The sequence below is a fragment of the Falco rusticolus genome, chromosome 8 (assembly GCF_015220075.1).
Source record: "Falco rusticolus isolate bFalRus1 chromosome 8, bFalRus1.pri, whole genome shotgun sequence".
Taxonomy (NCBI): Eukaryota; Metazoa; Chordata; class Aves; order Falconiformes; family Falconidae; genus Falco; species Falco rusticolus.
In genome coordinates, this window is record NC_051194.1 from 42,270,415 (window position 1) to 42,293,252 (window position 22,838).

The 22,838-nt window shown below is 37.1% G+C and overlaps 1 protein-coding gene across 1 annotated transcript in view; it reads right to left on the reverse strand.

Annotated features, from left to right (window-relative positions):
* Positions 1 to 22,838, reverse strand: part of GRB14 (growth factor receptor bound protein 14) — a 66,423-nt gene that overhangs the window by 12,766 nt on the left and 30,819 nt on the right. The window contains 4 exon segments of the mRNA XM_037396682.1: positions 939 to 1,076; positions 7,564 to 7,638; positions 9,459 to 9,580; positions 15,976 to 16,132. Coding sequence (XP_037252579.1) covers positions 939 to 1,076; positions 7,564 to 7,638; positions 9,459 to 9,580; positions 15,976 to 16,132 — 492 coding nt within the window.

Genomic DNA, 22,838 nt, shown 5'->3' on the forward strand with positions numbered 1-22,838 from the left:
GACATCATGAAATCTAGAAAGAGACAACTCAATATTAATGTTACAATGCAGAGAAAAACCACCTCAAACTAGTCAATAAGTTCACTTTTTCAGAGAGAGATAAAACCAAAGTACAAGTGATATAATTTCTGAGAAAACAGCCACTAACTTGAAGCCACAATACTATTACAGTAGGAGTCAAGTTTTGAGAGTAGTATGCATTTCAAGCATAAAAAAAACCCCAAACTTTCATAATCTGAAAAAGAACATGCCATAATAATTACTGTCCGGTACTATTTCTAACCATTGACTCCATCCTCTAAGGTTAAGTCAAGGAAGCAAACAAAAGAAATTTGCTGAAAGATACAAAATCAACTCAATGAATGCCCTGGCAGTTAACACAGAAAATTCAGAACATGAAAAAAAACATTGGTTTAAGTGATTTATGTAAAAGGTGTCTCAATTCCAATGTATCCTGTTTAACATAATCAGGTTTAAAGTACTGCCATCAAAAAGATGAACTAGTGAAATGAAAAAACATCTGAGAACTCTCAAGATCTTCCTGTAAAATCCTTTTATACAAAGGTTTTTGTTTATTTTAGATAATGAAGTATTATGTCCACTTTTCAGCACATCTACTTATACTTCAGAATTTTAAGTACTATTCGAAAATTCATTTTAAAAGGGTACTCTTAACTGATTGAGAAAACATTAACCAGAAAGAAGCAAAGTTATCAGGCAAAAAGAAACTACCGTTTCTAAGACAATACTTTCCCAATTTTATATCTCAATATCTCTCTAGAATTTTTCTATAATAAATACCTGATTTTTTTCCCCCTTTCTATCGCTGTAAGTTGAAATTCAAATTTTGGTTATTGTTACAACAAATGATAAATACATATACATTTGCTTTAACTTCACAGTTCCCTTTTTTTTTTTTTTTCCTCTCCTTTCCTTACCTTAGATGTACCTTTAGTGGAAAAATAAAGGCCAGATCTTCTCAAAATAAAGTACAATTTTTTCCACGATTTTTTTCCCTGCTCCTTTGCATGCAAATAACCATGAATCTCAGGATACGTGCTGGAGCTTAGGAACATCTGAAAGAAAATATCAGACATGAGTTTTTCTTTTTATCTGAAACCAGCTTTCTGTTTCATTAACATACTGAGATGCGACTAAGGGGAATAAACCCCTAAATCCACTGCCACACTACAGTAATTCAGTTATGATTGCATCTAATCCCATTAAGAGTACCTCTGATTTGAGGTATGTAGAATTTAACACAACTCCAAGGTATGCTAAGCAAGTTACATATATATAAGGAACATAAAATTTGAAATGAGAGCAGAGCATTAGTTATGCAGTATGTTGGCTTCAGCAGCAAAACCAGTGTAAGAAGTTCTGATCCCATGTCTCAGACCCTATTTATGTAAAAATCCAAATCAATTCTACCAATTCAAGAATAAAAAATTACATCACTTCCTCCCCACTGTGTTACAAACCAGCAAAGGGATCTGAGTTTAAACTAATTCAGTAAACAAGTCACAAAATCTGAATCACAAAACCATGCAGGTCAGGCAGATATTACCATTTCCAAAAGGAGGGAACAAAGGTTTCAGGACCTGAAGCGGTGCTTAAGTAGGAGCCTTAGGAGCTTTAGTTGAACCAAAAGCAGGAGAGGCTGAGCCAGTTATCAAGACAGCTCCTGCCTCTACTCAAAATATTCAATGGCTTCTCTTTAGCCATTTGAACCATCACAGTGCCACACAGCTATTACTTTGCTAAAACAAACTACAGCCTGCAGAAGGACCTCCTAGAAGCTGGCAACTGTTAATTTTATTCTAATTCCATGTAATGCATTTTTATTACTCTTCTTCCAGAAGAACTACTCAAAACTATGACACATCTAAAAATCTTAACCTAGAATTCTTCAATTTCCATATATGCAAAAGAATCTATGTTATTACAAAGCTCTTCAAGGAACCTTGCCCCAGGCTGGCCTGCCATATCATAAATAGTATTTATGATGCTATCTAGGCTTATACAGAGGTAGGGAACAAAGGATTTTCTGGTTGATATCTGCAGCTTTCGTTGCTGCATTTTCCTCCTGTTCACTGCCTCTACCAGAAAATCTGATTTGAGGACACAAAGCAACAGTTTACCAGGCGAGAGACAGACTGACCAATACCCGACTGCAGCAAAATGATGAAGTGAACGTGATTTTGGAAGTACACCAAGATCTCTGGCCACTAAATAACGTAGTCCAACCAAGATACACAAGGTTTCTTTCACTTTTCTTGCCTTCCTTCCTACCTTGCAGTCAGATGCATACTGTACCACCTGTAGACCAACCTGAGCTAATTAAATTCAGCTGGTGTGAGTGCAGCAACATGGGCAGGCTTCATTGGACAGGGAGTGCACTAGTCCACAACCAGGCATGCATTATGAATAGCTTCACAGCTACTCACCTGAATAGCTAAATTACAATAGGACTAGGTCCATCTATCTATAAGTGCTGCTGACACACAGCTGCGTGCAAACGCAACATAAGCTATTTCAGCCACATTGAAGCAGACAGGTAGGTCCTGGTAGGTGTTCCAGCCTGTTAATCTTCTAATTTGCCATGTATTAACAGGTTCACTGATGGTGAATATAAAGGCTGAATTGAAAAAGTATTTTAACTCCGTAAACAAAAAGTCAAATGGAACTTTAAGGAAAATCTAAAAGAGTCAATGTACGTAAAAACAAAAGAGCATCTTTTTAGGCTTTAGTGTCTCTGCTGAAGATGCAACAAGTGGTTGGCTCCCAGCCAGCACAAGTGTCTTCCCCAGGATTTTTGCCATAAGTTTCAAACCAGAAGCGCTGTCATGAAAAACACTTTTCTTATTCAGCAGACCAAAGTGGAGAAGCAATACAAAGCTCAGCTTCAGCAGTCACTGTTGTACCCATGCTGTGAGTTAAAATAAAGTAGTAATAATGCTAGGAAAAAGGCAATCCTAGATCCATCTTTTTCTTTCTAAGACAGCTGAGGACTGTGTGAGAAAATATAACATGAACAAGCTGTAGTCAAAACCATTAACTGTCAGAAGGAATGAGCAGTAAAAATATTTCACAGTGAGCACTGAATGTCTGTAATAAACACCTAGAACTAAAGACAGAAAAGACAGCTTCCTTGGGTTTTTTGTTGTGGGTTGGTTTTGGTTTAGTTTTTTGTGGCTGGCTTGGTTTGCTGGGGTTTTTTTGTTTTTTTCGGTTTTTTAACCTGTTTATGCAGATAAAAGGTAATCAAATTAAGACAAAACCAAGAAAAATAAGAGAAGTCCTTAATATAGGAAGAAGTGGGGAGTCACACAATATACAGAAATAAGCTTGCACACTCTCCCCCATGCAATAAAATATATATCATGATATGTAGGGTGGTGTCAAACTTCACCATGTCTTTCAGATACTAATACGTGACACACCAAGGACTTGACTACAATTTGATTAGCTGTAAAACCAACCAATTTAAAACCAACCTGAACAAAAAAACAAATAGATGTCTTTTGTTGTGAAAAATAAACCAAAATCAAAACAAAGGATTAAACCAATAAACAAGTGGAGAAAAAAAAAAAAAGAGAACAGGAAAAACATTGCACTCTTAGATGAATATAATAAAAAATGCAGAAATACTAGATGTCGCTGAATGTAATAAAGACTGAGAGCTGCACTCCTAACTGTACAGCTTATTTGTCTGCACCTTCAACATTTTCAATGAAAGAATGGTTGCAGTAGTGGAGCCAACACTTCTCGAGCACTTCCACGCTATTTTTGAGAGTTAAAGAAGCCAACATTTTCCTAAGACTGTGAATCAAGTTTGAATTTGATGACTGATTACTTCAAAGGCGTCATGACAGCCAGCCGTGATCCAGCCCAGTGCTACTGGGAATGAGCAGGATTTTCTCCTGAACCTGCAGATAAATTTTGAGGGCGCCAAGTAATTCCAATGATGAACTGATACTGAGTCTCAGCACTGTCTCCTATAGACTCCAGTCAATCTCAGGGGTTTAGACTGGGAGAGAAGCCAGAAAAGTCTTGAGTGGAGGGTGGTGAAAGGCAACAGGCAGACCAAAACAGACCTAGGAGATTGACAGGAGACTGAAATTCAGTGCATGGCTATTTCAGCCTGAAGACTGGAATAGAGTCAGATGAGGAACTACTCAGGAAAAGAGGGACTTGCTGTGACAGAGAGATTAAAGAAATGAAAGCCTGAATCTTAGACAGGTGAAGGCAGAAAACAGGAACAACTACGGACATGGGGCAAGAGATAGGAATGGGGAAAAGGCAAAAGCAAAAGACGCTGTCAGTAACTCTACCTTTCACAAGATTATGTGTGTTTTTCTTGGTAATCCTTTTCTGTCTTTAACTTAATTTTTGTGTATATAACATTTTTTTATCTTTATTTAAGACAGACATATGTTCCCTCTTCTAATATATTCTACAGCAGGTGCAAGGTTTTTTTCATTGCTCGAAGATGGCTTGGAGATGCGCTATCTCCAATAGCTTTTTTTAATGTATTCACATTACACGTAAAAAGCTATAAGAAAGAAGCAGCCAAATTGGTCAATAGAAGACTTGAACTCTGAACTTCAAGTCTACCTACAGAACCTGAATATCAATTGCATTTATTAAACAAGGAGGAGGAGGAGGGGAGGCGAATAGATCTACTCTTAAAGCAAAACCAGAAAAAAAGTGTAATTACCCAAGTAATTTCAATCTTCTATTTTGAAGACATCACTGTTAAATTTAAAACACTGATTGACATACTTCATAGTGAAAAAAAATCTGGTACATATATAATTAAAGATTAAAAAACAGGCTTAAAAAAATCAGAGAAATGTTATTCACAGGCAAAAAGAAAACAAAAGAAACTCAGGATAAAATTTTGATCCTTCAAGGTAATATAAAAAAAAATATGTATTGACTTCAGTGAGGTTAGGATTTCACCTACTAACTCAGGAGGACTCAATTCTGTCAACTCTGTGCTGTGCAGTCTATTCATTTGAAATGCTTTCATGAATAAGAATATAAAAAGATCTAGTATGCACAAGTACATCTGAAATAAGAGTTGCTCCAGTAGGGCTTGTTTTAAACAAGTCACAAGCCCCACTTAAAATCACATTGAACAACAGTTTCACATACCAAGTGAATTAATTTGTTGCCCACCTGTGAAAGTTGTTAATTCTCCAAAAGCAATCACCGAAGCCATCCCAAATTCAGAAAAAAAAAAAAAATTCATTACTATGGGGAGAGGCCTCAGATTAAAATCTCCATACTACATTCATTTTTTATATATTTTAAAACATCCAATTTGCAAATATAACCTAAAGCAAGTTCTAAATGATCCATAGTCATTATCCCTGGAGGTATTTAAAGACTTGTAGATGTGGCACTTAGGGACATGGTTTAGTGGGGGACTTCATTGTGTTGGGTTAATGGTTGGACTGAACGACCTTAAAGGCCCTTTCCAACCTAAATGATTTGTTTGATTCTATACTGTCTACCACTAGACATGTACTTAACAATGTTCTATCTCAGAGCAGCCATACTGTAAGCGATATAGTGACACACTTCTTTTTAGGTTAAAGATTTTCATGGCAGAGATTAAACCTCTCTGGTATACATAGACATTTGGTACATGTCAGACCTAGTAATTTTACTTAGCACATACTAAATGGGTAGAAGACAGGTAAACTTTTTCTTGGTTTTGAGGATGTTTATATGCTCTGATTTAAAGTCATCAGCCAAAATACTCAACTCTCACTTTCAATGAAAGTCAAGAAAAACATACTTGAAAAACATTTTACTTGCTTACAATTCAATCCACAAAAAGCTATAAAAGTATCACAAGTGATTTTTTAATCACTTGTAAGCATTGAGTTGTTAAAAGTAATGTCTCTCTTGATACTTGACCAAGCACATCACAAATAATAATGCAAGCCCATTAACTTGTCTTAATGAAAGTTTCCAAGGAAATAGCAACTCACTGTAAACAATTTACCCATCGGCTTCTGCTGAAATGTGCATAACGGCTGCACAATCCACAAAGGGATTCTCTACTTTGTGCCTAGTAAGTTTCATTTGACAAAATACAATTAAACAGATAATACAACATAAAATAGCAACAGAGGAGAGTTCGCAACAAATTCTTCAAGCTATTAAAATGGGATATAACTATACATATTTAGAACGATTCCTAATCTTACCCACAAGGTCTGCACACATTCTATGTATCACAATATGGCCTTAAGGAAGTTCTTTGCAAAAGTACATGGCAAAGAGTTTCATTATAGAAGTCTTTATTATTTTTTTCAAACTACCAAATTATACTTGTGAGCAAAAAATACTATGTTCCATTAACACAGAGGACAAGATTCTCTAAATTAAATGTTTATGTTAGACTGCAAAATCTATTTGCTATTTAGGTAGCAAAAGGGAACCAATTTTCATTAGATATGCAACATCTTTTGAAATTACAAAGTTTTTACTTAGGTTTGTAAAAATGATTTATAGTATATAGCATGTGTTAATGAAATTTAATTTGAAACATTTTTTTACTATATTTGGGGTAATCTTAACCTGCTGACATCTGCTTCTGTAAGGATATAACTATTGAATGCAGAAGAATGCTTTTAGAATTAGTTCTTTGAATGTTTTTCATTTACCTATGGGTGTTAAGCTATACAGATGCTAAGATTATGCATCTATTATAAAGATGTAAAAAAACCCCCTGTCATTTCTTTATTTTTTTTAGTTCTGCCTTAAATATCTTGTGTTATTTTGTTGCCTTTCCAATCATTCTTTATCCCCAAAACCCACACATAGGGCGGTTGTCTTAAGACCAGTGAAAGTTCTTCTATTAATTAATTTTTCTAGTGACAAGCAAACAAGAGTGATGTGTATGTTTCCACCTTTATTACTCATTTTTCCCCTCTTTGAGAATTAAGACGATGATCCCTGATATGGTCATTCTGTGAAATTATTCCCACTGTAAATTAAATTCTTATGTCCACTTAAAAGATGACTAACAAAGAGTGACCTACTATATTTCTTTTTCGAAGGCTACAGTAGCCTTCAAGCTAACAAATCATACTAGTCAGTCTAAATTTTGTATTCTAAATTTTTAAGTTTAACCATTTAACTCTTTTTTTGTATCTATTTGTAACACATTACCAGTTCCTCAGTATTCAACCAAGGCCTTCTGTTAAGTACATACTGAGTAATGCAGCACTTCACCTTTTTAAGGAAACAGGGTCTTTCACCTGAAAGACCAAATAAAGATATCAACCATTTTTACTGCATTTTGTCTGGTTTAGCAGTCTTTGACTCTGAAAGAATGTGCAAGTTTCCAAGTGTGGTCATATAATAACTGTCTGGAAGGGTCACATCACTTCACATCTCATAGGGAAAAAAGTTATTAACCATGATATGAGTTATTCAGAACCCAGCAACAGATTCAACAGTGACAAAGAACGATGCTCATACAACATGGGCAACAGAAAATTCTGAGCTCTACTGGCTCATCTTCATTCAAAGACTACATACCTGCAATATCCCAGAGTGGCTTACAGCTGCATTGGTCTCACTTGGAAAAGATATCATATGATCTGGAAAAAAGCTCTGTAACAATAATAATTTGTATCAAAGTTCCATTAAAAAAAAAAAAAAAAAAACTTCCTACCCCTTTTGGATGTAAAATTATAGTTATCAGTGCAGTACAAGACACAGCAGATTCTCTGATCCAATAATTAAAGCTTACCTTAGTATCATTCCTAAATTTGTAACATCCTATATAGTATTTGCTGAACAGCTTAGAATTTGAGAGAACATGAGTGGTCTCTGGAAGCAAGAGGGTTTCATACACCAGTGCAAGTCATATTGCAGTACTTGGCCCTTGGTGGTGTTTCCTAACTTCCAGTGATAGAGAACAGGTCCTCTCGGGGTTTTGTTCTGTTGTCCATTTCACGTGATATGAATATGAATTAACATCAAAATCTGACTATCTCAATATGGTGTGGTGAAGAAGTCCATGTTTAAAGTGCCAATTTCATTACAAAGGTAAGTCCAGGGGGTAGTTCAGGGGACAGATCTGCAGCTGTGAAGTTCAATACAGTCACGCAGATATGAACCCACCAAGAGTTTGACCATTGCTACCGAAGTTTTTTCAAAGCTTTGACAAGTTTGAAGCTAATATTCCCTTGACCATCCAACGTTCACTGACTTTAATTTTTAAAAAAACCTGAACTGCTGGTAGGGTTAATTCATATTAACTCATTTCTGATAAAACGTTCTTACTACATGTGGAACCACAGCGCCCAGAAGAATGACCTAACAGGAACAGGACTTGGATTAGCCACAGCTTTTCATGCTGGTCATAGATGCATGTCTGCCACGCTCCACTGCTGGTTCCACCCACTGGTTAAACAGTACACAAATACAGTTATTCTTCGAAAGCTTCTCTACTAACTGTACACCATCTCAAGTTCAGACTTTTTCACTAGCACAGTGATATCTCCCTGTCAGGGGAGTACAGGACTCGTCCAGTGAAACACAGTTTGGGCAAGAAAAAATCCTCAGATCTCTTACCTATTTTTGTATCTTAATATTTACTTTTTCACCCTTTCCACAGGTACATAATTTGAGTTCCCTTCCACTTTTCACCTTTCAAGTCCTCACATATTTCTCCTATTTCTCGCTTTGGCATCTGAAAAGAGCTGACTTTACAAGAGTCAGCATTAGGAGTGATCCCAATACACCATGCATTTCAGCAACCAGATGGTAAGCCAGGACTGCTTCCATGGTCTTTGCCATCAGCCAGGGTCTCAATCAGCAGCATTAACCTTTGGCAACATCCTCGAGTTAGGAGTTGTCCCTGTTCTCTTTCCACTCCTGCCTTACGCTAACTTTGGCTTCACTTTCCCTTCCTCCTAACAGGTTACAGCTGCTCATGCCCTTTTGTGTCATTGTCATCTAGCAATCGCTGTGAGAAGCTGCCACTGGGCAGTGCTGAGCCATAACTTTAGACATTCACTTTAAAAGTTAAATCATCTTTGCTGCAGATGTCCCTCCTCACACTGCTTTATTTCATATTTTGTTGCAACTTGATGGAAACTTCACTCAAATTCAAAAATTTTATTTTGTTGCAGGTCTGTGTGCACACGTCAATAAAGTCAAACCTATGTCTGTCTGCTTCACCCCCCCAAAAAAAGTACGAACATGGATGATTTACAATAGCAACAAAAGAACCAGCCAACAGTTACATGCACTACAATTATTCATGTATATACAAATATTCATATATCCTACATGCTCCCTTTCAATTATTGTTTTTGACTCACGTTACACTAACAGCTTTACACTCTGCCTATCTGCATAAAAGAAAAGACTATTTTGCAGCAACAGCATTTGCACCACTTCACAGATATAATGTTAGGACTTACCAGTGGACTTTTAAAAAACTCATACTTGGCATAATTTTTTCTAAAATACAGTTTGTTTTCCTCTTCCATTGCCCAGTTTGACTGGACTTCCATCACTAATTCGTGATCCTCTATAGCTCTTCCTGTAAAAAAACCAAACAAATTAAAAAAAAAAAACAAACCACCAATATGTAACCTACATCTAAGAGCCTAAGAGTAGAAGGTGAAAACACAAAGGTCAGATAATAAAAATATTATTAAATTAAATGAATTTAAATGAATACAAAACATAAAACAAGCAATTTGAACAAGTTCATTAATCAAGTCCGTGTTACACCAAGTTACTGTTCCACTTCAGTAGGGTCCAACTACTGAGGTAGGTCACACATGGGGGGTTTGTTTGGGTTTTTTTGTTGTTTTTTCCTTCTACAGAGGCAGCTGAGGGCTTTATTCTATTTCATGGCCAAACCCATGTTCTCCCTGCAGAAGCCAGGCAGTTCCTGCTGTGTGCTGCATGGGGCAGCAGGAGCGTTTCAACCACTCACTCAGCCCATCTGGGGCATCAGGAACATCTTCTAAAGTTCCTTTCCCTAACACTTCTTTCTCTAATGCATCATTTGTAAAGTGAAAGTTATCTGCAATATAGAAAAGCATTAATTTGTCTCTTCTCCCCAGGCCCCTACTATGTTCTGAGGCATTTCTAAAACTGCAAATGAACTTAGGGCATATCAGCATTTCAATGTTTTTTGCACAACCCAAGAATACTGAGAATTATAGCAGTCATAGAACTAGCATATGTAAAAAGAATGGGAAAAGTAAACCATGGGAAAACAACAAAAAAAGAAAACAAAAAAACCCCAACCTCCAAGATGAATCCTACTGTGTAGTTTGGCTTTGCAGTGGGTTGAGCGGAAGAAAAGGCAAAGAATTCAGTTATTTGTACCACAGCACTGGCATTCAGAATTGGTGTTCTCCCTGCTTGAGACTGCTTCTGCCACTCAGATTCTTGAGTGAATGTTTTGATTTTACAGCAAAATGAAACACACTTATAGGAAAGACACAGAATTTAAGAACTTTCCTGTAGATGTGTTGTGCATATTTATGTGTTGCATACTCAGTAATGCAATAGAACTAGTCATAGTACAGGTAATTAAGCATAAACCCTGAAAGACTATGGATAATTTCTGTACAAGACTACTTGTACTACCTTTTTTTTAAAATAAATTTCAGCAGCTTATGAAGTCATGTTACAAAAAAAAAGATGAACATGCTTCCAAAAGAGTATACAGTTTTAGTGGCTAATTGTACTTTGCTGTGGACTCAAACTAATGAGAATAAGATGGGATTTGAACAAAGTTGTAATTTTATTTAAATTATCATTGACACCTCCAAATTTAAATTACATTCCAACAATGAATTACAGGTTAAGAAAAGGTTTGAGATCTAAACTTCTGTGTCCCTGACAATTACAGGGTTTTAACATCCAATTCTGATCATGGTTTCAATGGGAAAAGGCAATTAAAAATATATTACAAAAGCCATGTAACTCACAATTTTCTGATCACATTTTCTCTACTTCATTGCATTATCATAAGGGATCTTATGATATACTTGAAATAAATGTTGATGCTTTCATATAACTGCCCGTTAGAATTTTTTTTTAAAATCATAACAGGTAAAAGAATAGTATATATTTTTTAAAAAACTTAATTAAGCATAAGGTTAAATTAAAATAAACAGTAAATTTTTGTAAGTGGTCCTGGCTAAACAAAGAACCTAATTTTCATGAAGTGTAGCATGCACAACCTTCTAAGAGATAAAAATTTGAAATCATTAAAGTCTCCTAAGAACTACAGGATCTTTTCATCAATCTCTTGCCACTTCTTTCACCAGTCACTTCTTTAATGCTGCCACACTGTCCAGTCTGGTGGATAACAGCCTTATTGTAGCCTGCAAATCTGTAAGCTTCTTCGGGAAGTTTCCAGCTAGCAAATTTACAGACAATATGCTCATGGAGCTGAATTTTAGCTCAGTAGGAAAATATCAAGTTCACAACAAGCAGAAGATTAAGCACTCTCATAATCTACAGATCAAGTAGGGCAAAGAGAAACTTCCATTGAATTTAACTCATTTTTTTACTGATTTTAACGCATTCTTGAGCCCATTAAGACAGAGATTAAAAATACTACACAAAACATACATTTTGTAACTAGATAAAATGAAGCAAACAAAAACATAAAGCAATTCAGAAAACAAAAAATACTCAAAAAATACTGAAAGAAAAGTGAGCATTTTAAAATCTTGTACAGGCTGTTCTACTGCAGAACACATTCTTCAGATGCAAGGGTAAAGAGACACTAAAGATCTGAAGCTCTTACTCAAAACCAGAAGGTTTTTTTCCTTTCAGTTTTATAGAAAGGAAGTGCTCCTCTGGGATGACATTTAAAGCTCTTCAATGTTTGGCATTGTGACATGTAAGAAAATACTATTTCCTCAAGACTTACTTCTTGGTACAAAAATAAGACATTCTGCATCACCCCAATGGATAGGTAAGGATGCTGTTATTTATTTTTTTAAGTGTGACATCACAGAATATTTTATGATTGATTCAACTTACTTGAAGGAACTGAAACACATGAGTGCCCTCCAAACACAGCCCTGTAATCAAATCCCTAAATATTGCCATGAAAAAGCTTCGGTTTAATTAGATCATTTTTTCTCTTCCAGATGGACTGGAGAGTTTCCACCTTCCTCTCTACCATCTTTTATCACTACTATGTCTAACATGAGGAGCACCTGCTACAGTCCAAAACAGCTTCTCCCTAACTACAGAAAGTAACTGAGGCATATGAAAGAAGATTTAATATTGAAGTGCCTGACAGAACATATTTCAAATAGCCTCCTCTTTAACCACCCAGCGAGAAACCAAATTTAAAGGAAATAAACAGAAAATCCATTGCTCTGTACTTTGTGAGCCTTCCCACAGGCTACCTAAAAGAACGCAGACAGTGAAATCAAAATGAGACTGAAACACAACAATGACGTGCCTGGCCAAGGCACCGTCACCTACTCAGAGAGGAACTCTGCAGTCTTTTGAGTTGCAGAAGCTGATGGAGAACTGTTTACTGTCAACACAAAAAAAATTTTCACTAGACAAGGAAAAATGCCGGGATGAAGACAGTACTTTCCTTGAAAAGGAGAAGAGCTATGGAAAACTGTTCTGTTTCCACAGCCTGCCTTGTACAGGGCAATTACAGTGGAAGTATGGGACTCCAACACCAAGGTACCTGGTGGTAGGGATGACATGGTGTCATCCAAATTTACTCATATCTCAGCTGCCTCCAGTAATCTTAGACCAGGTAAAAAATGTTCTATTTCTCTGAATTCAATAGCTTGGGACAAAGAGGACACACACCAGAAGCGCACAGTTCTGAAACGTATTGCAGTTTATAGTGCTGTTATAGATGTTGTACATCAGATATTCGAAACAGAGCCCAGAGTACTGCGAAACATCAGAGTTGGGTAGGAAGGCTGAGCATCCCTGGTGATGAGGCAGCAGCAGCAGGCTGTGCACAGCCTGGGCGCCCCACAGCCAGCAGATGGGGTGCCCCAGCCAGCAGCCGGGGAAGCAGCGCAGGTGGAGGAACTATCTCACCTGCCCACTCGCCCCATGTCAGCACCACCTGGTCAGCGCTTGCCATGCAATGCAGTGAGGACACGACCACACTCAATGTGCAACAATATAGCTCCACACCAAAGGGCATACAGGTTTGTGAAAACAGGAACATGCAGACCATAGGTTTATGTTTTGGGTTAGGTGGGATTTTTTTTTTATTTTTTTTTAACCTTCATATGCAGATATCTCCACACAACAATGAAGGCACAGTCTGGTGATGTAATTAACGTCTGTCTTGATTAAAAGCAGAACGCTGTGCTCAGCTCACTAAGATTCATGCAATTATATCTAATTCAGGAGTATTCAGACAGCTGTTAGATATTAAAGAAAATGTTCACTAATTGATGAATGAATTATTAATCCCCATCATACTGGAATTTACACAGACACTCACAGTACTTCTCCTTTCTATACCCATTCATTTAACTTGAAAGCAGGAAAAGGCTGTCCAAATTTCCATGGATAAAACATACAACAGAATAATAAATAGCAGACAGTCCAAAACTAAATAATTTTAAAAATATTTGTTCATGCTACTCTTCCAGTGCTGAAGAACAGACTTAATGCAAGTCAAGATCAATATGTTAAACCTTTCAAACAAAACCAGATCTAACAGTCTTATAGAAATAAATCCTTTTTTTTATTATTATGTTTAAAAGATATCTCAAGTTGATCCTTTCCTTGGCTAGTAATGTTGAATTGCATCCTCATAATCTAGGAAATAATTTTATTTTAAAAATGAAAAATTCATCTTTTTCTGAAATTATGCCCAAAGCAGCTGGAGCAATCAGAAAACTGTACAGTAAATGCAGGTCTTCAGACTTGCTTGTCAGCAATTTTGAGAATTTCAGAATGTTAGGAAAAGAAACTTCACTAATAATTTGATATTGAAATATTTCAAGAAATCCTTCAGACTGAAGAAAACACACTATTTGACAAAAAGTGTACCATGCAAATAAATAAAGCTGGAGAAACAATGCCACTATTGCTCTGGCATGGTTTGTCAGAAGTGTCTTCTTCAATAGTTACTACACTACTTAAACATGAGCCACACTATAAAATATAGAAAACACGTCTACTATTTATATAATAGTGTTGTCTAAAGCCATTTTTATACCTCCTTTTCTGTAGCAGTCAGTCATTTACAGCCTCGACCCAGATTTAACTCTGACCTTACTCTGAGCTGGAAGCATCTTACAACTGATACATTCAGTGCAAAAGGTTATAAATATCTTTGAAATGTTACAAAGCAAGAAAAATATTTCAAAAACGTTTGTGGCTGCCTTCATAGGATGAAGGAGCGGGAAAGGGCAGAAAACAGTTTTAGCTTTTGTAGTTCATCTTTAAAATATGGCTGTTAAACACAGTGTAGCCAGAGATGTACAGTCATGTTTATTTTACACAAATGCACCAGTCCAGACTTCCTAGATACATACACTGGGAGTTTAACAATAGCTTTTAGCCATATATAAATATTGGGTGGTGTGTGTGTGTTTGATTTTTTGTTAGTGGTGTGTGGTGGGTTTGTTTTTTTTAAATTGTCAGTGCTGGAGTTAGCAGTTACCAGTGCAGTCTCTTCTAAGAATTACAGACTCCAAGTTGTCCATGTATTTAGAATGTGGGAAGGCCTCAAAACATCCTCCTTTTTAAGCCACACTTTGCACTACCAGCTGAAATTGCCCTTTAGGTCGCGGAAGAAGTACTCTAGTACAGTACCAAAGTTCAAGAATAATGTGGAAACTTTGAGTGACATGAAATTAAAACCAGACTTCTTATGGCGTTTGTCTTCTAGTAGATTTTTCTGATATAATTCAAAACCAAGCACAATACAGTACTGAAACACAGTGCTGTAAAATGAAGTAAGATTGTCTGATAAGAGTATCAGTTGAATGCTACAGCCTAGCAGTGGGCTTCTAAACTCATCCTTTGCTGAGTTAAGTCCTTCCTGTGTTCTGCACTGTTTACCTCTCTGCAAACATCTGCTTTCTTCCTATATTTAATTTGCCTTAATGTGGTTTTATACTGCAAAATTATGTCTATATACTACAAAAAAGGAACAGAGATCAGCCATTAAAATTCTAGTTGTAATCTGAAACCAAAGACTACACTACACCTTTTAAACTGTACAATAGAAAAAGAGGCTTTTTGCTACACTAAAGGAACACTGATGATGTGGAACGAATTCAGAGTGTTTAATTTCCAGTGACTTGAAATACTAAGAATAAAGTCATTTCAACTGAGTTCACTGGTCCATAACTGGGAAGTTTAGAATGATGGTTTTGTTCAGATTTTTAAGTAGTCCTGCCCCAATGTTCAGAACAAATCTGGCCAACCGATTGTACTGAAGGAAAATACTGACAGCCTACTCTGGTGTTGTTTCTGAAGACCGAGTTGTATTGTCCAGGTAGAATAGCACTGTGTAACTGATTTCTGTTCTTGATGTCAGAGATTTCTCTCCGGAGTGCTGGGAGCAACAAAGATTTTATTTGCAATGAAAATAGCCCAAGCCTTGCTAGAGATAAGCAGGAAATACCAGTAAAAGAGGAAAACCTGCCAACAAGAAGCAAGGAATAGAGAGGAAGAATTTGTAGTGAGAACCTTAATGGTCAGTGTCTTCCAAATCACTCTTACAGATGCAAATAAAGTAGCGTGAAGCAAGTGTACTATGACAAAATGTACTTTATAGCTATGCCTTCCTTCAAAAAAAGAGAAACAGAAGCAACAAACCCCCAAATGAACAAATTCACACAAGCCCTCCCAGCATTTTGGTTCCAAGCCTTTGTATTACAACCGCACTTCTATGTGAAAATGAAAACCAAACACCTTATTTACTGCCATACCATTGTATAGTATTAGTCTTACCTAAACCTGTGTGGGTAAGTTGTTCAAACAGAGTCCAGCTGTGGTCATCAATATAGTGGTTCTTCAGTATCAACAGCTGACATACATCCCTGGCTGTTATATCACTTGGTACTTCCAAAGCTCTGCTACTATCATCTTCACTATACACTTTAATTACCTGCAATAAATAAAAAAGCTAGGATATCCGTAAGTTTAATCTTTGATTCATTTAGTCCAAATATGTTCCTCTTTCAGCTTCATGGCTGAGACAAGAACATATACACATAGAATGCAATACTAAAGACAGTCGTTTCTCCATAATGCAATGCTGTAAATGAGAACAAAATGTCTGCACAAAGCATATCCCACTTCTACATTTGGCTACTGGACATCCCTTCCCACAGGACACCAGACAGATTGGTGCATTCACTTTATAAAAAAATTGAAATGGAGAGGTAAATAAATCCAGTGAAACTGTACGTCCTTATATAAGCTAAAGAAGAAACCACAGAGGATAAACAATGAAACCCAAGAACTCTATGACTGCAGAACTGTAGAAAGATTTTATAAAGTTAAGAGTTAGTTCAGGGAACAGCAATCAGATTTAAGATGCTTCCAATTCCACAGACGAAGAAACAGGACATGCTACAGAGCTGCTTCAAATTTTGACAAGCAAGGACTGAAACTATGAGTAAAAAAAGGCATATGTACACACATGCACAATCAAAAACATCATACATGGAAAAGAATTACCATCATATGAGGACCAGGAAAGTAAGTAAAATGATCTAGAAGCTGTACGTGCAAAAAGCTTATCACAAAGAAAACAATTTTTATGATGTTTTACCTCAGTAGTTTTTCCCAGTTTCATTATTCTATTAAGTCTTTTGGGAACAGGGGGAGGCAATACAAGCTCTCACGGCTTATCCTTGTCATTTTCACTTTTAAATTTCAGTTAAAAAAATTAATTTTCAACATTTTTACACGGTTTAGAGTCCTGCAGAATGGGTGTCCATTAAGTTCTTAAAGAGGTGAAGCTAAACCTGCTTGCACTTTGTTTCAAATGAAGAGGCTGAGGAAGTCTTATTGCATATTGACTGTTTGAAAGAAGGCATGACCATTGGGGTATTATTTTCTGTATTTTCTTTCTGAAAGGGAATGAATCAAATAATTGAGATGAATCAAATGAATTACTGAATTGGATAGAATTGATGCAAATCACCAGTGTCTTTGTAAGCTCTGCACAGTGACTAATCCCATTAAAGTCAACACAGAAGGAATTCTTTGTATAAAAGTAGACAATAATTTAATATTCCTCACAGCAATCAAGAAACCCAATACTCTGTTAATATCCTCTGTTTCTCATTTTTTAAAAGTAGAAAAGACAAAAAAGTGAAAAATATTAAGGCTTCTGACATGATCAGCTCGTATCTGTGGTACCGTATGTTGGAACATTAACACAGTTCCTAAAATAACAGATGTTTGAGATTTTATTATAAGCACAAAGAGACAGGTAAACATGAGCAGTAGATATAGAAGATTTGATGCAACATTAGTCTTCCCATTACTCAGAAACACATAAAGTGATCAAGTCCATAATACATCTTTTTTACCCTTTATATTTTCAAACAAGCATTTCCCCCCAAAAAGCCACTCAATGTCATGAGATTGGAAAGTGAATACATGAATTCATCTTTAGGAATGGGATTTATTCCTCAGAATTTGCATTTTCCAGTAATGCGAAGTAACATTGAGCAACATTATTCCCACTCTACCAAAACAGCAAGAGTCTGAACATTCATCCCCAGAGCAGTGCCTGCTGTGTACTGTGCCAGTGGAAAAACTAAGAAGCTCGCTGGCTAGCAACAGTCTGGCTACAAACGGCAAGCAGCACAGCTGGTAGGTTAAGCTACCCTGCCTATCCTGTCTGTGCTTTGGCACAGACGTCCTCAAGACAAAGGGAGTCCAAGACGGTTTAAATTTATCTCAAAAATCCTCCCCTTGGTTTATTCAATTTATCCATATTCATCAGAACACACAACACATCTCATCTGAACGTTATGCACAAAACCTAAATGCTGTTGTAAACCCTTCATTAAACAAGTTATTACTTTAAAGACAAACAAGCACATTATTGTCAGTCAGTCCTTAATTGCTACCTTACTAAACACTTGTTCATTTCAAGCATCTAAAGAACAATCAGCAATGTATCATTGCCCTAAATTCTTCCAGCAACTCCTTCTCTAGTTTGTGCCGAAGTTAGTAAGAAAGCAAGCAAGGAGCTACAGCTGTATCTCCTGCCACCTGCTTCTCTTCCACTAACAGCAAAAATCCAGAAAAATAAAAAAAAAAAAATCATGTCAATTCACCCATATTTTCCAAACATCTGAACAAGGAAAAAGCACTTTAAAATGATGTAGGGATTAAAGCACACTGATGGCCTTATTCCTCTTCAAAAACCTGCTTTTCTCCATAGAATTACATATACAACAGTTCTGTTCTAGGCTTTGGTCCTGTATATCAAATCAGAATGAAATCCATGATGATTTGCTCTAATACTTCAAGTAATAAATTATGACAGATCAAGAGTTCCACACAAGGTTCAGCCACCCTTGCCATGACACCGATCTCCAGGATATGGCAAACACGAAACCCACACTTCTGAAGTGGTGAAAATCTCTTTCTACTCATGAATCAACCACCTCAAAGCAGAATCATCCAGAAAAAACAGCGAGATCTTCAGAAAGCTGGTCTGAAGTTTCCACAGGCCTAGGCTACAGCCCAGTACTTACATTTAATACAAAAGGCAGAAAGACCACATCACTATTGAATTCAATGACTGATACTGCCAAAGCAGCCACGACTGATGGCTATTGCTGGTTTTGTAGGATGGCTGTGCCTGGGCAGCACTCCCACTGCTGAGCAAGTGAGACCCGTAGCAGTGCAGCCTGCTTGCAGCAGGGTCTTGTTCTGCACACACAACTTAAACTTACCTACTCATCACACAGAAATGATGTTTTGCAGTTGAGGATAAACTAGCATGCTGTATTTTAATTCCTGCAGTATTTACAAGGATTCAAATATGAAAATAAAAAGAGGTGTCTGGCAGGGTGGCTGTGAATGGGATGGAGGGCTGTACAGGTGAGTACACAAAACGGCATCCCATCACCTTAAAACATATCCTACTCTGGGCAGCACTGAAGGCCAGGGCAGCCTCATTAGCCTCTCCAGTAAACCTATGTCAGGCTGAATCTAAAAGATTTTAAAGGGTGAATTGCCAGAAAAGAGACAGACAGTATAGAACGGGAAAAGAAAGGACAGAATTAGAGCAACTTTCCTAGTATTGGCCTAGTTGATCATTGTAGGTCCCTTCCAACTGAAATCTTCTGTTCTATTTCTCAATACTCTTGCAATAAAGCCAGGGTGAGAATCCACAGCAGCACCCTGGTTAGGGACCCTGCCAGCACATATTAGCAACTACAGTTTTCTCCAGGTACTCGTCAGCTTAGGTGGTGTGCTCGTTTTACAGCAAGAACACGTACAGCCCACGCTGAGGCCCTTGATGGACGATTTCTACAGAAGTTCTTTTTAAAAGGGTTAAGAGTCACAGTGCAGATGACTACACTCTTATTGCTGAAGAAATAGAAAAAGACTTTTTAAAATGCTGAAGACAGCAACACAAGTCATGATAATGAGCTGCCTGCGGCCGTTCAGCTCAGGGAGTGGGAAGCCTTGGAGGTGGCCTTGGACTACAGGAGCACAGCTAGAACAAAACAAAACAACACAGCAAAAAAACAGCCCGGGAAAAAAAACAAGTTTATATTCTCTGTGAGTATTCTCACTTGGCTTTCTCAGTATAGGGAAATAAATCCTGCACAAGCCTAGGACAACAGATCCCCCAGCTCACAGCTATGACATGTGCTACCTTATAAAACACAAATGCTGTCCCCTTTTTCTCTTCCTTGCAAGGGATTCAGATACAGCAGGAGACAACAGACAGGCAGTCACCTAATAGACCCTTCTGAACTGTTAGAGTTTTAGTTTAATGAATTGAATGTGATGGTGTAAATCTCATCAAAGTGACCTTTGAGGGTTTTTTTAATTAGAAAACGTTGGTTAGTCTGTACTTTCTGCTGTGTTTGAAGCAGTCTTTTGTAGGATTTGCAGGGGATGTATTTGTTCCAAGAGAACTGGATCAGATGAGAAAGGATAAATTCAAAATCCCATTTTTTCCTTGGAAATATGTTGCAATAAATACTTCTTTTCCCAGAAGCAGCAGATGCTCCAAGAATTAAAGAGTGGCAGGATTATGGTTAAGATGCAGTTATACTGACCTCCTATAGAGATAAGGAAGCTTGAGTGACCACTTCTTTTTATCTACTAGCAATTATCATCATGCATTAGGCTGGCCAGTCATCTCCATTCTCTTCCATTTTTACCCCTGAAAACTCGTCTGAGAAGCACCACATAAGAAAAGAGCTGCTAATTGTGAAAAAGCTGTCATTACAGTTTTTGTTACCATACACTCTCAAGCTTTCTTCTAAAGCAAGCTATTTAACTTCCTTTGATTATACCGATTAGTGGACAGTTAGAAAAAGTTGCCTCTGCAGCGCTCAAATCTTCTTTCCTGACTAATTTGTAAATACAAGGAGATTTTAGTTCTTCCTAAGGCCAGAAAAAGAAATGTCTCAACAGCTTCCATTTAAGCTACTGGAAGTAAGAAATCAGCAGCTCCAAGGTCTTCTTATAAGAGGAAAACGCGAAGCTGATCATGACAAGCAATCAATCATTTTCATTGCCTATGACAGCAGGCAAGGAGGTACAGCTTTCCTACGTGTCCTCTTTCCACTTTTCAACATACTAAAAATCAGCCAAGATCCCAGAATTATGTGTAATGCATCTTTATCCCTCAAAAAATTTTTGTAAGAAACGTTGCTTCAAAATAAAATATATTGTTTGTCTTTCACTAGTCATCTGAACTCAGAACGTAAAATCAATGTTGACAAATACAACCTACTATTTAACACAGAAAAGGAAAAAGGAGACCCTAGGTTTTATACTACAAAATAACCTTAAAGAGCAAAAGTAATCAGAAATTGTTTAAAGGAATAAGTAAAAGAGCACATAAGGTAATCAGTGTGGGAGGAGGGAGGAGCAAGAGAAGGCTGGACTTTACTCCCCCGAGTCTTCTTCCACACCCAATCATCATCTCTATTACAACAACTAAATAAAGTGTTTCTTCATAGACTTTTAAGAGACAGTGTCCAAGTCTGGTTCTTCAGAATCTTCAAGCCATCTGTTTTGGAAGTTCCAATCTGCAGTAACAGCGCAAACATATGGGAAAACCATACACTGCACTGGGGAATTTCAAATTTCAAACTAAGTCCTAACATGTGAAAAAAGCCAGGTATATCCGGCAGAAAAAGAACCACTCAGCACATGGAGTCCATATTTAGGTACCTACATCACAGTGACCTGACATTTACATGATTCTTAATGCTCCTGTATAGACATTAAGACATCCGGATGATCAGCACCTTTAAAAAAAAAAATAATCAGGTCACTTGTATTTATAAAGATATAAGCACCTAACTTTATCTTACCACTTCTACAATTATTTTTCCCCCATGAATAAAACATTGCACATTTTGTACTTACATTACAATTTCAGTCACATTTATATTAAATGCACAGTTATTGTATGCAAAACCAGGCATTAAAAAGCCTTACGCTCCAGGGTGCCATACCTCCCCTGAGATCCTGCCTGATACCATGCTAACCTCTGTTTTTACTGTTAACTAGCAGGCTATTCGCCTGAAGCATTTGTTCTCCAACTTCCAGCCTTGCCCCCTGCTAGACAAAGTTTTTTGCTTATTGATATTGGCAGAGGGTAGGGGAATTTGGAGTGTATTTGAACTACAACAGAAGCACTTAGAAATTTCTAACATTTTGAACTATTTTAAAACTGCTAGCAATAGTCTGTCCTGGTTTTAGAGAGAATCAGCAAAATTCCACATTCATAAAAATATTTAAGGGTAGGATAACTCACAACTAGTTAAAAAGAAAAGTATGTGAATGAAGTTTACTGTTTTCATTATCAGGTGTGAATGCAAGACTTTCCTTTTTAAATACCCCAGCCTACAGTTAAAAGGCCAGCCTCCAATATTTCCTCCAAAGGGAAGATTTCCAGGACAAACAGATTCTCACAGTTTGCAAAAATCTAATTCTGTCATAAAATTAAAAAAAAAAAAAAAAAAGGTGCACACAATGATAAACACCATGATAGCTGCTCATTGTAAAGCAACTATTTTCTCAATTGCCACAACAGGAGTCTTCCAAAATTTGTCCTGTACATGTCCCTGTGAGGAATGAACAGAGAGAACTGAAGCACAGACACAAAACAGAGGACTCATTAATATTTTAGGTACCCAAATCCAAAATGGTGCTCACTAAGCCTGTGAACCTCTCTTCTGACGAGGGTTCACAAGGCACCACATGATTTCTGCGCAGACTTGTCAACGTGTGTAGTGAGGCAGGTATGAATTGCCACCCAGTGATTAGGACAATTAGCTGGAAGCCTATCCATAGGAGAAGAGGGCAAACCTGAGTTCCAGCACATAATCCAAAACACAAATTTATGTAAAATACAGTTCCCAGCGAATTCTGACTTCTTATTTGGAACACAGGATAGCTTCAAGAGGCAGAAGCAACACTGCTCCCATGCAGAAAAATATACAGGATATATATACAGTAGCTTAGGTGACATGAGCATTAGACTTAAAATTTCTGTAATGCATAGACTCCATGTATTCCTATCGATTTCAGGAAGGGAAATTTTAAGATCCTGTTGCCAGCAACATTTTCTGTTCTGTAGATCCAACATT